Genomic DNA, 14,002 nt, shown 5'->3' on the forward strand with positions numbered 1-14,002 from the left:
ATAAGTTTTTTTTAAAAAATATTAAAATTACTCTCCCCACCCCGGGCTTTCTCGCCTGCAAACCCATCTCCAGCTCCGAAAAAGCGGCAGCAAGCTCTCGGCGAAGCAGAGGCAATGCACCGGATTTCACTTGGCGAATCTGAGCGCAAACTTTGGCTAACGTACAGAGCAAAAATATTTCACTGCCGCCTATCCCAGCTCTAGGAATAAGCACTCCCTGTTATCTCGTTTGTGTAGATAACGCGTGTAGGTGACCGGGAAGAGCGTGTAAGTTCATTTTTCAGCTCTGCCGGCGTGGGATGTTTGGGAAAAAAAAAAAAAAAGTTAAATTAAATGAAATTTAAAAAACCCGCTGAATTTCTCCAAACCCACAACGCCGTCATCCATAACGACATTTGTTTAAATAGCGCAACTTCGCCGATTAATAAATAAATGCAATAAATGACAGACCGCTGCCCTTAACCCCTCCCCCCCCAGGGGCGGGGCCGGCCGCTCCGCGCCCGCGCAAAGCCGGGTATAAGGGTGCGCCCCCGCGCCTATAGGTGTAACGCCCCGGGGGCGTGGCCGGGGCAGTGGGCGCGGCGGTGGGCGTGGCCGGGGCGTGGCCGGCGCGGTGGGCGTGGCGGCGCGGTGCGGTGCGCGGCGGGAGGCGGCTCGGGGGGCGCAGCATGAGGGCGCGCCCCCCGCCGGCCGCCCCAGCGCCCCCGCGCCATGGAGGGCTTCGCCGCCCGCAGCTACGGCACCGGCGGGGCCGACAACCGGCCGCTCTTCGGGGAGACCTCGGCCAGGGTAAGGGGTTGGGGGGGGGGGGGGGGTGTTCGCTTTTGCGGGGGAAGGGAAAAAAACCGCCGCCCGCAACGCGAAGGGGGAGCCCCAAAACATCACCCCCCCCAAACAACCCCTCAGGCAAAATAAACCCCAGCAAAGGAGATGCAGCAGCGAGATCCCCCCCCCCACCCTACCCCAGCGTAAATGCCCCCCCAATAATGAAGAACGTGTCCCCCCCCCTCAACGTAAGCGCCCCCCAATAATGAAGAACGTCCCCAGCTTCCCCCCCCCCCCCCGGAATAACGGGAGCCCCCCCCCCCCCCGCCTCGCCCCAGGGCTCAGCAAACGCAGCGAGCACCGCAGGCAGCTGAACAAGCCAGCCCCCTAACAGCGAGGAACCTGCCAACAAATTAAAAAAAAAAAAAAACCAAACCAAAACCCAAAACATAAAATAGGAAAGAATATCCTCAGCTCCGTCATCCCTACAAACCGGCATCAGAAAATCAGGAAAGCTGCACCCCAGTGGAGGCCCCCAAATTCCAAAAGAAAGAAGCCCTTCAAATTGGCAGAATTGTTAAAAAAAACCCAAATAAAACAAAAACAAGCCCCTCCTGATCAGTGCCCCAAAACAAAAATAAGCCATCAAAAACTCCCCAAACAAACAAAACCCCCCAAATTTTAAAAAAACAAAACCCAAACACATCCCCAGAACAAATCCCCAAAGCGAGAACCCCTCCCCAAATAAAAAAGAAACTCCCCAAACACCCCTCCCTGCCCCCCCCCCCCAAAGAAATAAACTTCCAAATAATCCCCCCCAAACCAAGCACACACACTCCCCCCAGCAGGGAGCAGGGGGTCAGGGGGACCCCCCCCAGGCAGGGCTGGGAAGGGGTTTGGGCGCAGGCCAAGGGGGGGTCACCCCAGCCAGGGTGCCCCATCCAGGCGCACGTGGCCCCGCAGCCCCCCCAAGCAGAGCCCAGGGCTGCAGCACCCCGAGCTGTAACTCACCCAATTTTTGGGGGTCTTTGCTGGGGATGGAGGGGGACACACTGCTTTTGGTGGTCTCCTGGTAATTCGGTTTTCTTCCTCGGCCGGGTGCGCGGTGGCGGCTGACGTGCACGGCAGTGACTCTTCAGGTGACAATCCCCCGTAAGCTGCTCAGCCGGGCAGCTTTTCGGCAGGGCCGGGGACTGTTTCGGGGGGCTGCGCTGGGGAGGGGGCTCCCCGATCCCTTGGGAATCACGATAGGATAGCCGGCGGTGCGCGCCCCTTTCCAGTGGGGTGACGGCGGTTCGCGGCTTGGGGTTTGTCCCTTGGGAGGAGAGGTTATACCCGTCAGCGTGCGTGTGGGTTTTGGAGGGGCGCAGGCTGAAATTGCACTAAGTTATTCGCAAAAATATATATAATGCATAATCCCTCCCCCCCCAAATACTTGGAAATGCTACTAACATGATAATGTTTAATAAAAATATAAATAAAGTGATAGCAGCCAAATTTGGGGGGAAAAGCAGAATGATGTGGGATAGGAGGACAGGTGGGACCTTGGAGAGGATGAATTGAGGGGGGACGGCTCTCGCCCACCAGTGGGTGCCAGCCCTGATGGGGAGCGCTGGAGGCGGGGGGACCTTTGCCTGGTCCTTGGTCAGGTATTTTGGGAAGCTTCCAGGGATGGAGACTCCTGGGGACCAGGATGTGCCGTCGGAGCCAGGCAGCAATCCCGGCAGTCAAACCCCAAACTTTCCAGCCCAGGTCAAGCCTTCTATCCCTGACCCTGTGTCTCTTTCCAGCTGTAGTTCTGCTCGCAAAGGAGAGTGGTAAATAGTAAACATGGGATGCTAATTCCAGTTCCTGTGATCTGGTGAATCCCAGGGATCCGGTGTCCTGCACATCACCCCCTGCCTATCTCCTCTGGCTGGTTTTGGAACCCGTCGTATGGGACCAGCGGCGGCCGATGATCTCTCCCTGCCGTACCCGTGTCCGAGGGACAAGGGATCGCTGTGCTGGCCCGGGGTGGTTTCCTCCGGGATTCACTGGGGTTGCTTAGAGACGGACGCTGGTGAGGTCCGGAGCTGGAAACGTTCCGTCTCAGAAATGACGAAGCTAAACTTTGCCTTAAAATGGGAACAGGTCTGCCAGGAGAAGCGCGTCTGCCTGTGCCCCGGCTCCGCTTTTGGGTCTCTTGCAAGCGATGGCCGGTGCCGGCAAACCGGGACCCTCCGCTTGGGCTGGGCACGAGGCCAGGGGCAGGGGCAGTGCTCGTGCCCCAGGAAGCCCTGCACCCAAATTTGGGGGTCTCGCACCCTTGCCGGCAGTTGGAGATGGATGTAGAGGTGGGGATGCCCTCTTCTTGCCTTCTTACGTTCTCCTGCTCTCCATGCCGGTGGCTTTGGGGCTAAAGCCACCCTGTGGGGATGAGAGAGGTGGGCAGCAGCATCGCCCTCCCTCCCCTGCCACCGTCCGGCTGCTCCTGCCAAGCTCGCCCTCCCGTGCCGGCTCCCGAGCGGAGATTGGGGGGCACGCTGGTACCCAAGAAGTCCCTGGTGGGAAGGGGGAGTGACAACACGATGCTGCTGGATGCCAAGCGCTGTGGATTCGGCTGCGGTTACTAGGGATGCGGCACTGGCAGCGAGCGGGTATGAGATGGCACAAAGCAAAGGCACGAGCGGTAAGGTGGCAGAGAGGAGACAGAGCGTCACAGATGCAGGACTTCTTAGGAAAGAGGTGGAAAGGAGAAGCTGCTTGGGTTCCTCCGTGACGGGAGCATTTAAATATAAGCGGGTGGGTGTTAATTGCTGTGGGTTGGAAGCGGAAGGCAATAGGAAGAGGCTGAGCGGCTCTAGATGGGAATGAGGAGCCTTCGAGGGCACAACAGCACGTCCCCGTGTCTTGCAGCGGGAGGGTGGCCAGCGTGGTCCTGAGCACAGCTCTTCTCGTGTATAGCATATACTGTCTGCTATTCCACGTAGTTTAATCTGGCACTAGATTAAGGTATCCCCTATGGCTGCAATGGGCTGCAATTGCTGCCGACCATGTGGACTTGCTGATGTAAGGCATAAAAATGGCTTTTCTGTCATGCCTGCAGAGATGCCACCAGGTACCCACCTTCCAGGGGACCAGCCCGTTCCCCTGTCCTGGCCGAGCCTCTGCCGGGAGCTTGTTCCCCGTGGGCTCAGCCTGCAAGCCGCTAACTTGAGGATGCAAGGTGCCGAGCTGGAAGGGGGCAAAGAGCAAAGCTCTTGCTCTCTCAAAGCCCATGGTGCGGGCGCAGTCGTGCAGATACACCCTCGGTCCTGCCTCAGTTTCCCTGTTGCTCAAAGTAACCCTGACCCAGGTCCCGAAGGATCCTGGATTGTGCCCTCCCGCTTCGTGAGGGCTTGATGCTTCCTGACCTCGTCTCCCTTTCCCACGGGCAGCTGGAGGGAGACCTCTGCACCGCAGCAGCTCACTGGGAACAGCCCAGTGCCTCCAGCCCCTGCAACACCCTCCCTGGAGTAGAAGGAGAGGGCAGAAACCCTCCTGTTTCGAAATGCAGCTTGTGCAACGCTGAAATGTGGAATTCATTGCCTGGCAAACAGCTCGCCATGTTTTGGCTGCTGGCTAGCTGGACGGGGATCCTCATCAGCGCGTCGCGCGCTGCCGGGCTGTATCATGAGTTGGTGCCCGTGGGTGAGCACCCTGAGCTGGTGTAGGTGATCTCCAGCAGCCTGCATGCTCACTGTTTTGGTGAGCTTTTTTGCTGCTCCTCTTTTTTTTTTTTTTTGTCTTTTTACTCTAGCAGCTATCACAATACACAGTGATCCTGGAGAAAAGTCCTCCCTGGATCAGCTGTGCTGGGTGCAAGAGCCGGCCGTGCCGGCTGGGTGACATGACCTGTAGGACACATGGCTCTTCACAGCCCGTTTCTGTGTGCCCGGTATCCACAAGCGTCTGCCTGGGCTCGGCCGCATGCTCGGACACGGCGCAGAGGTGAAAGGCTCCGTCATCCCCAATCCCTTTAGCCGTCTTGGCCTCTGCTTGTGTATTTTTAACCTTTTTGCTGTGCTAAGCTGCCTGGGGCTGAAGTGTCAGCGGGCACCGGGGAATACAGCTTCTTGCCACTTTGCCAAGCCTGGGATTTCAGGATCAGTGGCTCTAATCCCTGGATCCTGAAATACCTTCTTCTGCCGGCGGCGCATTTGGAAAATTTTAGTGACCGTGGGTTTAACCACGGGGAAGGGGATGCCCTGACCCCCAGGGACTGGCTGCCACGTGGCAAAGCCAGGCTGCTGCCGGCATCCGTACCCGATCCGGCTATCGCCGTGATGCCCATCACTCGGCAGCATGAGATGAGAGGTCCCCGTGCCGGGGGGACGTTCTCTCCCGCACCCCGTAAAACAGGCAGAGAGAAATGCTCCGCAGTCACTGCCGAGTCCGACCCCCTCGTTTTCTCCTGGCAGACCAGTCTCTGTCTTGGCAAAACGGGTAGATTCTCCCCATCTCAAAATAGCCACCCTCCAAGTCTCTAGTTAATTAGGAGAAACCTAATCATGGCTGAGTTTCTGGATGGTGTATCCTGTCTGTAGGTATGTGACCGTGTGTCTGTCCCTCCGAGCCTCTCTGCGGAGAGCTGTGTGCTGTACAGGATGGTGACCCGCCGCTGCTCTGCAGCCAGCTCCTCGGCTTTCCCTCCCCTTCCTCCGCTGTTCAAAACCCATCTCCCCATGGCACAAAGGGAGAAAGGATCCAGCTGCTCACCTCCTGCCAATCCTTTTGTCCCTGGGGAGCCAAGGCCGAATGCAAACTCTGGTCCCCCCCGCCCCATAAAATCGCCTTGGTGGGCTCAGCCAGGTATGCAGGGCAAGGGCAGAGCAAAACTGCCGTCCTCTCCCGATATCGGAGTTGCTTTAGGGGCTAAGGACCCCTCTGCGTACTGTCTAAAGTTAGCTTTGAGTTCTTTAATTTATTTTAGCTCAGGCAGAGGAGTCCAGCCGCGCTGTCGCGATATGCTCTTGTGGAGGTAGCGTGCTTGCATTTCACCCCGTTGCATCTGTTATTTGCCCGGAGTTACTTCTCTTAGCTCATTTTTGGGGGTTGGTGGGGGGTGCCTCGTAGATGGCTCCCAGAGGCTGCTCTTGAATAGCTGACACTGTGTGCAGAAACGCCGGTGAGGAGAAGGGGTTTGTGCCTGGCTGGCGAGGACCCTGCCCAGCGGGTGTTGGTGACGATTTCCTATGGAGGTGGGTCACTTCCCACTGCTGCAGCCACCACTCTTTTATGAAGAGGAGCTGGGGACTAATAGAAGAGGTTTTGAAGAGTCTGCTGGCTGTGGTCCTTTCCCTTGGGGATGACCACGACCGGAGCACAGCACCCGCCTCTTACTGAACCGCAAGCTCGGGCACCTCTCCTGCCAGAGCATGCTTTGCTCTCTGCCTCCTCTTTGCTCTCTGTTTTCTCCTCCTGCCCTGCCGCTGCCATGCGTTACTTCTTCATGACCTGGGGCTTCTCCTTCTACAAGTCGTCTTCCAAAATGTAATGCTAGGAGGGAAGCAGGGTGCAGGACCAGGTGGAGGGAAACTTGGGTTGCCCTGCCTGCTGGCTGGGATGTCTTGGGCAAGCTGCTTTCACTGCTCAAGCTCTTTTCTCACTTTCCTTTAACTGTACCTCTTCAATGACTCTTAGTATAATTAATTGAAGTTCTGGGTTTTTTCTCTCTGCACATCTTTTCTGCTGTAGATGTTTTTCTAGCATTTTATTTAGGGAGCCATCCGTCTGAGGTGTTACACCTGACTATGTACAACCCAGTCTGACTTTGGTGATAGATGTTTATACTCAGAGCAGCACCATGAAGAAAGGGAGGAGGCAGGTATTCCAAGGGATGGGAATGTTCTCCTTTTGCATCAAGTTGTTTCTTACTCCAGCGAGTGCATCAGTGTGGGGTCCTGCCCTGGGTGCTCCTCTGAGCCCCCGGTCACGCAGCCCAGTGTCACTGCTGGTCCCTGCCCCTGTGCCATCTGGGGTGGGACTGCGATGCTGACACTGAGGGATGCCTCTTCCCAGGTGCAAAAGTGTTGTCTCCTGCCAGCCAAGTGTTTTATACTGATGGGGAGCAGCAGAAAGAAGCGGAGGGGGGATACCTGTCCATCCAAGCAGGGCCATCCTGAGGCGTGTTCAGGTCTGCTGGTGTTAGGGGGGAACATTTGGGGTGCAGGGAACACCTCACCTCCTTGCCAGCAGCCCCAAAATTCCCACCTAAGACACTATCAAGCTATTGATTCTCACGCACTGAGGCTAAAATAAACTTTTCCTGACAAGCTCCCTCTGTGCACTCCCACTTTTAAAATTTTTTTAAAAAGGATTTACACCACTGTAATTGATTAGGATAGTGAAGAAGCCGACTGTAAATGAGCAAACCTGCACAAGGACTTGGTCAGTACAACCTCCCTGAGGTCCATGGAGTCAGAAGAAGGGAAACCTTCCTGCACGGCAGAGCTGACCAGGGAGCCTTGAGGGTGCTGCTGGGTGTGCTGGGGATAACGTGGGTCCTGGCTGATGCGGTGCTCTGGGTGTTGTTGGTTACCTGTCTGTTCTATGTGTTTTTTCGGGTTTTTTGTGGGGCAAGGTTTGTGTGTAACTGTCCTCTCTTTTCTTCAGGACAGAGTCATCAATCTAGTTGTTGGCGGCTTAACGTCCTTGCTGCTTGTAGTAAGTATCTCCCATCCTGTCCCACGTTTCGTGCATCCCTTAGGTGACAGGGTGAAAATTGGAGTTCCTCCCCAAAATGGGTGGCAAAACTTCACTGACCGAAGAGGCTGTAGTTTAGGGCCCGGGTAGTCACTTTGGGGCGCATCTGTCTTTTGAAACTCTTTGACAACAGGAGAAGGAGAATACCTTTCTTCAAGCTGTGTTTTAAGATCTAGTTGTGCAACAAAAAGCCCCAATTCCATGGGCAGATTGTCCATCCTGGCCGAACGTGAGGCTGGGTAAGATGACAAAGTTCTTATGACCCAGGAGAATGTCTTTGGTTCTCTTTACTTCCTTCTATTTATGATTTATTTCCCTCTATTTATGGCTTATAGAAGTTTTTCCAAAGTTTGTCACTTTGTCTTGAGTTATGCTTTCCCCAAGCTTTAAAAGACAAACACAACGCCATCGTGACTGGAGAGCAGCAGTTCTGCGGTCCATGGCGGCAGCATCGTTTGCGAGCCGAGGTGCAGGGAAGCAGTAGGGAAAGCCAAGGTGCCAGCTGGTGGAAAGCTTGGCTGAAGGGATGCTCCTACACGGGCAGCGTGCACCCCCGTGCCTGCTGGCTTTATGGGTACTTGCAGGATGGTTTCCAGCAACAAGCCAGAGTAGCAAAGCTTTTATTGTTTTTTTTTTTTTTTTTTCAGCCCTCTAAGTCTGCAGTTGCATCAAAACGATTCTCCTCCAGAATTTTCCATTTCCCTCCAGCTCTTCACAGGGTGGGAGTTAAAGAGCAGGGAGGGGGGTGCAGAACTGGATGCGAGCGCTGTGGTACGCCAGCCGTCGGGGCGATTCTCTTCTCATTGCAGCTGTGACGGCAGGCGAGAGCAGTCTTCATCTTTGTTTTCCTCCATACAGGTCACTCTAATCAGTGCTTTTGTCTTCCCGCAACTACCTCCAAAACCTGTGAATATATTTTTTGCTTTCTGCATCTCCTTGTGTTGCATTTCTGCTGGCATTCTTGTAAGTACCGCCACATTTGCCGTGCAAGCTTTTGAGTCTATGACTGAGGATGAAGTCTGAATAAAATCTACTTTACATGGTGCCGCCTTCTTTTTTTTACACTTTCCTAGAAAAGCTTTCCTGCCTCCATAAAACAAGTTGACAATGAAAGACTAGTGACCAGTTTTGTATTTGCTGCAGAGTAAGCGTGTGAACTAAGCCAAGCTCTGCAGACCAGCTGTGATGCAAGACTTGTCACCTCTGTGACAATGCCACCCGTAGCTGCCACTGGAGATGTGAAATAGGAGACTGGGGACAGAGCAGTGAGATGGGAAAGCAAAGATGGATTGTGCTGCAGAAGACCAGGCTGGAGCAAAACACTTGAAGTTGGGGGGGCCAGCCAGGCACTTGCAGAAGTCAGGACCTCTCAGGCCCAGGGGATGAGTTACAGTGGTGGGAATCTACAGCAGGTGGCATTTCATTGGGGTAGTAGCAGAGGTTCCTCTACTCAACAGTTGCGGCACCCCAAGAGAGTTGGTCCCAACTGTTGGCAAAGGGAACTGGCAGGTCAGAGTTCATAGAATCACAGCCTAGTGTGGGTTGGAAGGGACCTTCAAAGACCATCTAGTCCAACATCCCTGCCATGGGCAGGGATATCAGCAGCTCCTTCCTCTGCTGTACGTTTGCATACTTGGAGCATTCTCCTTCTCCCAGCTGTGACCTGGAGCGGTTGCAGCCCTGAGCCCTTGACCCTCACTGCTGGGTAGAAGGTGCTCTGCGCTGCCTGGTCAGTACCAGTTTCTGGTTCTATGGCTGCTAGCCATGACTCTACCCAAGATCAATTATGTAGTGCAAAACCTGACATTTGTCCTCATCAGCCAGGGTGTAGCCAGTTTTGAGTGTTAAAAAAACCCCCCACCCAACCCCCCCACCCTCTTCAACAAAGCTGACAAGACAACCCATGTCTTCACAGATAACCTGGCACCCTAGTTTCACAAACAAACAGCCTTGTTTGGGGGAGAAACACCCTGCCAAATTCTTGTTTGTGTATTCCACAAGCATGCTAAGAAAGCAGGTGGTATTTCTTAATTGTTAAGAATTGTTAAGAAAATTAGCACCTAGTCTCCTCCAGTCAGATGAAACTGGGTTGTTTTCCAGAAAAAAAAAAAAAAAGGTCTAGAAGGTGCCAGTTCAGTTACCATAGAGAGTCTCCTCAGAAGTACCTGGCATTGTAAAGTAATACAAACTCCTTCTCTCTTCTAGATCTACTGGTATCGACAAGGAGACCTGGAACCTAAATTTAGGAACCTAATTTACTATATATTATTTTCTATCGTCATGTTATGTATATGTGCCAACCTGTACTTCCATGAAGTGGGTAAATGACGGACATTGGGAATACCCAGCGATGCTGCTGCTGTGTCAGACAGACTGCTTTCAGCTCAGCTCTCGGCTCTATCCGAGACATTTAAGTGAGGACAGTCAGCATGAGAGGAAAGAAGTGGGTTGTGCAAGGATAAAAAAAGTACATGATTTTCATGTAAATGTATATGTAATGTCCCTCTTGTTGGGGAGAATTATTGCCATAAGACGTGACATTCTGCTTTTTTTTGAAGAGCTACTGTTGCACTTAATGAACAGTCCAGTTGTACTGATGTTTCAGAATGGCACAAGCTTTTTCATTTTGGAAAAAACTGCATTTTTTATTACTGTACAAATAAACTGCAGCATTGCAAGGATCTGTAGCAGTATAAATAAATGGCATCTTACAGTTACGTAAGACAAATACTCTTTATTTTGTTTAAACTGAATATACAATTATTTCTGTTCCCTAGGCAACCATTTAAAACTACAACTTATTTTTCACATTAACAAAACCACAGACTGAAAAAGACCAACTCTTGATTATGAAGAGCTAATTACCGAAATAAATAAAATAATTTATACATGAGTCTTTAGTTTCTATAGCTTTTTCTCTCAATTCCTAACTAACAGGCTGCTGCTCAGCCTAGTGTCTGTTTCAAACCCTTGAATGTAGGAATTAATTGGCTTCCTTTGCCTTGGGGCCCTATGCCCAAATTCTTACAGAGCTATTTCTCCAAGACTTTGCCACCTCCACACCACCCCCATCTACTAACTTGCTGCATAAATCACCTCTGGAGAGGTGGCTGATAGTGTCATGTAAACAATGAGAGAGACAAATGTTCCAGCCTACTCACAGCAATCTTCAAAGAAGTTACAAGCTTGTGGGGGGAGGCTGGTGGGTCCCAGTAGCTTCCCTTTCTCATAGCCCTTCCCTTTTTATTCAGCTTGCTGTAGTGATGAAGGAAAAGAAAAAAGAAAAAAAAAATTCCACAAGTGATCTCTCTGAACTCTGTCCGTTGCCAGCAACGGACTCCAGGAACAAGCAGACCAGGCAAGTCCCATAAGCATCTGTGTCTTCTTCCTATGCTGTAGACGTACTGATAAGCCAGATGAGATGGGAATACAGACCATTTCTTCATGATGCTGCCCATGCTCCCTGAAGTCTTTGATGGAATACATTTCTTCCTGAAATGCAACAGTCTCTCTTACTCCATGTATTACAAAAGTCAGTAAGTGCAGAAATCCTCACCCATTCTTCATGAAACATGTGCAAACTAATTCTTGCTGTGGCACTAAGAGGCTACAGTCCACAATCCTTGACTTCTGTCCAGTTTTCCAGCTGTGCAGTTCAGCACACCAGTAACAAGTCAGATCAGAACTGACCATGTGGATCCTAGCAGTGAGCACTGCAACAGAGGTTCTTTAAAACACTGAAACACCCCAGCTGAGATGGAGTACATCAGGCTGCGGTTGGCTGCTCTGTAACCCTTTACAAATGAGGTAAATAGCCTGAGCAGAGAAAGTGCACTGTAGTCATTTCAAACTGGAAGTTTCTGTTTAAAGATACGGACTGACTGCTTTCTTTGGAACTGTGGCACAGGGTTGTAACTAATTCCATAATGCAAACATGGTCAATAGAAAATGGACATGATTACTGCTTCTCAGTGACAGCTCACTAAATCTTCAACATCCTTTGAATCTTCCGAGTCAGGACTGCCCAACGATGAGCCAATAATGTGTGACCCATCTCCGTGATGCTGTAGGATAGGATCTGTCAAGAGACGTAGTACATTAGAACTGTCATTTGCTGTGTCATTGTAACAAGATATAAAATACACATTTAGGAGACAGAAAATGCTGTCTGGAATTTTAATGAATTTTAAGCAACATGGCTCAAAGTAAGCAGTTCTCAGTTTCTAGTTTCAAGGTAAGCTATGAATTGTATGGATGCAACTGGTGTGACTCACATTTGGATTCATCAGATATTACTGTATCAGGTCTAGTGCTGACCTTCTGATGGCTCTGCAAGGAGATCCTTCCTCTGGAAAGGCGTATTTGTTAGGTGCAGAGCATATCTGTGTTGCTTCCAAGTTTGAGATGACTCTTGGCATTGGGGAGCGTGGCACAAGCTAACAAGCCCTTCCAGGTGAGTGCTGTGCAAACACACCCCCAAATAGCCCAGCCCCTCACCATGAGAGGCATCAAGTGCATTTCTGATGCCTCTGGTCTTTTCTCAAGTAAGAATTTTCATTGAAGCACCAGGCATGAAGAAATGCACACTGAAGAAAGAGTTACTTATTAGCCTATGTGTACTAATTCAAGGCTCAAGGGTGATGGAAACGGCTCAGCAAGTGATGAAGCGGCTGCTATTATAATGCTTTTCCCACAAGGTTAAGTGGGACTTTCTTCCACTTCTACTGATAGCAGTTGGGTAACCAACTTGCTTTAAGTTTCATAGCAATGACATGGAAAATTATTTAAGAGAAAGCAAGGATCTAAAGAGTGTTCTTTATGGGAACTCAAAAAAGTGCCATACTGCTTTAATGAATCCTAGCTCCAACATCAACCATGCACAGGGACTGTTGTACCTGTTAAAGTTGTCAGGGGCAAGACTGATTCGCTGTCTATATCATCTGTTGTCTGGATAAAACCATGGGAAGAAGGAACAATAAGCACAGTCTCATCATCTATTGTAGGCTGATCAACTTGTTCTTCTATCGTTGGTGAACCCAGGTCCTGAACAACACAGAACAGGACATGAGAGTGTATTCTTGGTAGCATAAACAGAAAAACCTCCTTTGCTCAGCCATACTCCACAGTAAGCAATACACTGCCTGGATGAATTTTATCTCATTAAATTGAAATGTCAGCATCTGAGCTAGTTTACTTCAGCATTTATAGGGCATGTTTCATCCCAGTGCAGGCATATAAAAAACAAGATGAAAAGAATTCTACCCTGTGAGCAGTATAAGGGCAGGGGAAGAGGAAAGGAGGGACTGCAAGGGGGTGATAAAATGTTCTCTTGTTAAGTCAAACGTTTTGTCTATAAAGAGGAATAATTAAACTTTTCCACTACTTGCTGTCTAGATGTTCTCAGATACTGAAGCAATACCTTTATAGTTCTACCAGCTCCACAAATGAAGTAGCTTTACCTGAACTTCTGTGCCAAGTTTTAACTACTGAACACAGAGCTCAAAAGACCCATTTTAATTGCTGTGCCTTGCTTGCCCTGTCACTTGCTGACTGTAGGTTGGCTCCAAACTTTTTTAGCTGGACCTCATTATATCAAAAAAATTGGCAACACACTGATTCCTTCCAGGTACAAGTGCTCAATACCCCTGCTCTCCTCCAGTCCTGTAATAGCTGCTACTGCCTCTTCCCTAGCTCTTGTAGTACTGGAATGGCACTCATACATCTGGCTTACTCAGTGTCACAACACACTCCAGCAGACTCCTGGTTCTGCAAATGCAGTGAAAAGACATCCTAGATAGTACTGCCAGAATAAGCAGAGATATTTGGATTCCAGTTTTTGTGTGTAACATGTGTAAGGTTTGTTCAAGCTTCAGGAATCACTGATGCAGAATGCTAGCAAATGTTGCTGGCAGAATGGAAGGTACCTGGATATATCACTGTTTTCAGAGGGAACAGGAACTGTTTGGGAGAGGTTACAGCCCTCTCTGTTCAAAAAAATCCTTAAGTTCCTCCACCTAGTTATGGCAAAACTTAATTTTCCTACACAGTTTCACAATGTTTTTGTAAAGGCAGCTGCCTGAAAACCCTTTCCCTGGTGCTGCTGAAGGAGTTGACTCTCTTTGCTGCAGCTCAGGGATTTAAACTTGGTCCAAACGTGTACCCATTCATGCAAGTCACAGTATGCCCAACCTGCAAAAGCAGCTTCCTGCAGAGAGCACAGCTGAACCTGCCCATGATAAGCAGTATGTGGAAAGACTTGAAACTGGGAAGAGGAGGCGTGAAGAACTAAAGAAGCCATTGTGGCAAATGGGCACCTTTCCCAGCCAGAAATAATAACACTCTGCAGCATGACTGCCTGCTTCCCACTACCCACACCCACAGTGACAATACAATACTGGCAAGTGCATAAAAGCAAGACTGACTTAAAGAAAGCAAAATTTAGGCATGTTTTTCTAGAGTAACTTTTCACTTGGAATCGCTTACAGACAGTTCACTATTTCCTAGAATTTAAATA

At 50.5% G+C, this 14,002-nt stretch overlaps 2 protein-coding genes across 5 annotated transcripts in view; one reads left to right on the top strand and one right to left on the bottom strand.

Moving 5' to 3' along the window:
• The first annotated feature begins 626 nt into the window (after positions 1 to 626).
• TMEM243 (transmembrane protein 243) lies at positions 627 to 10,203 on the top strand. Its single transcript, XM_075024724.1, has 4 exons — positions 627 to 789; positions 7,399 to 7,449; positions 8,347 to 8,451; positions 9,694 to 10,203. The coding sequence occupies exons 1-4, from the start codon at positions 712 to 714 to the stop codon at positions 9,814 to 9,816; spliced, it is 357 nt and encodes a 118-aa protein (XP_074880825.1). The 5' UTR covers positions 627 to 711; the 3' UTR covers positions 9,817 to 10,203.
• Positions 10,204 to 10,205: 2 nt separating this feature from the next.
• The window catches only part of DMTF1 (cyclin D binding myb like transcription factor 1), a 30,619-nt gene continuing 26,822 nt past the window's right edge, over positions 10,206 to 14,002 (bottom strand). For 2 of the 4 annotated variants that reach the window (XM_075024721.1, XM_075024722.1), the window contains 2 exons: positions 12,384 to 12,531; positions 10,206 to 11,566 (listed from right to left, as the gene is read on the bottom strand). In XM_075024721.1, the coding sequence (XP_074880822.1) occupies positions 11,457 to 11,566; positions 12,384 to 12,531 (258 nt within the window). In that variant the 3' untranslated portion in view covers positions 10,206 to 11,456. The remainder of the gene's footprint in view (positions 11,567 to 12,383; positions 12,532 to 14,002) is intronic. The other 2 variants (XM_075024720.1, XM_075024723.1) reach the window with 2 other exon arrangements.

Source organism: Buteo buteo, chromosome 4 (genome assembly GCF_964188355.1).
Source record: "Buteo buteo chromosome 4, bButBut1.hap1.1, whole genome shotgun sequence".
Classification (NCBI taxonomy): domain Eukaryota; kingdom Metazoa; phylum Chordata; class Aves; order Accipitriformes; family Accipitridae; genus Buteo; species Buteo buteo.

Coding starts and splice junctions, on each gene's coding strand:
- TMEM243 (XM_075024724.1), top strand. CDS start 712: ATGGAGGGCTTCGCCGCCCGCAGCTACGGCACCGGCGGGGCCGACAAC. Junction 790..7,398: donor TCGGGGAGACCTCGGCCAGG/GTAAGGGGTTGG, acceptor TCTTTTCTTCAG/GACAGAGTCATCAATCTAGT. Junction 7,450..8,346: donor TAACGTCCTTGCTGCTTGTA/GTAAGTATCTCC, acceptor TCCTCCATACAG/GTCACTCTAATCAGTGCTTT.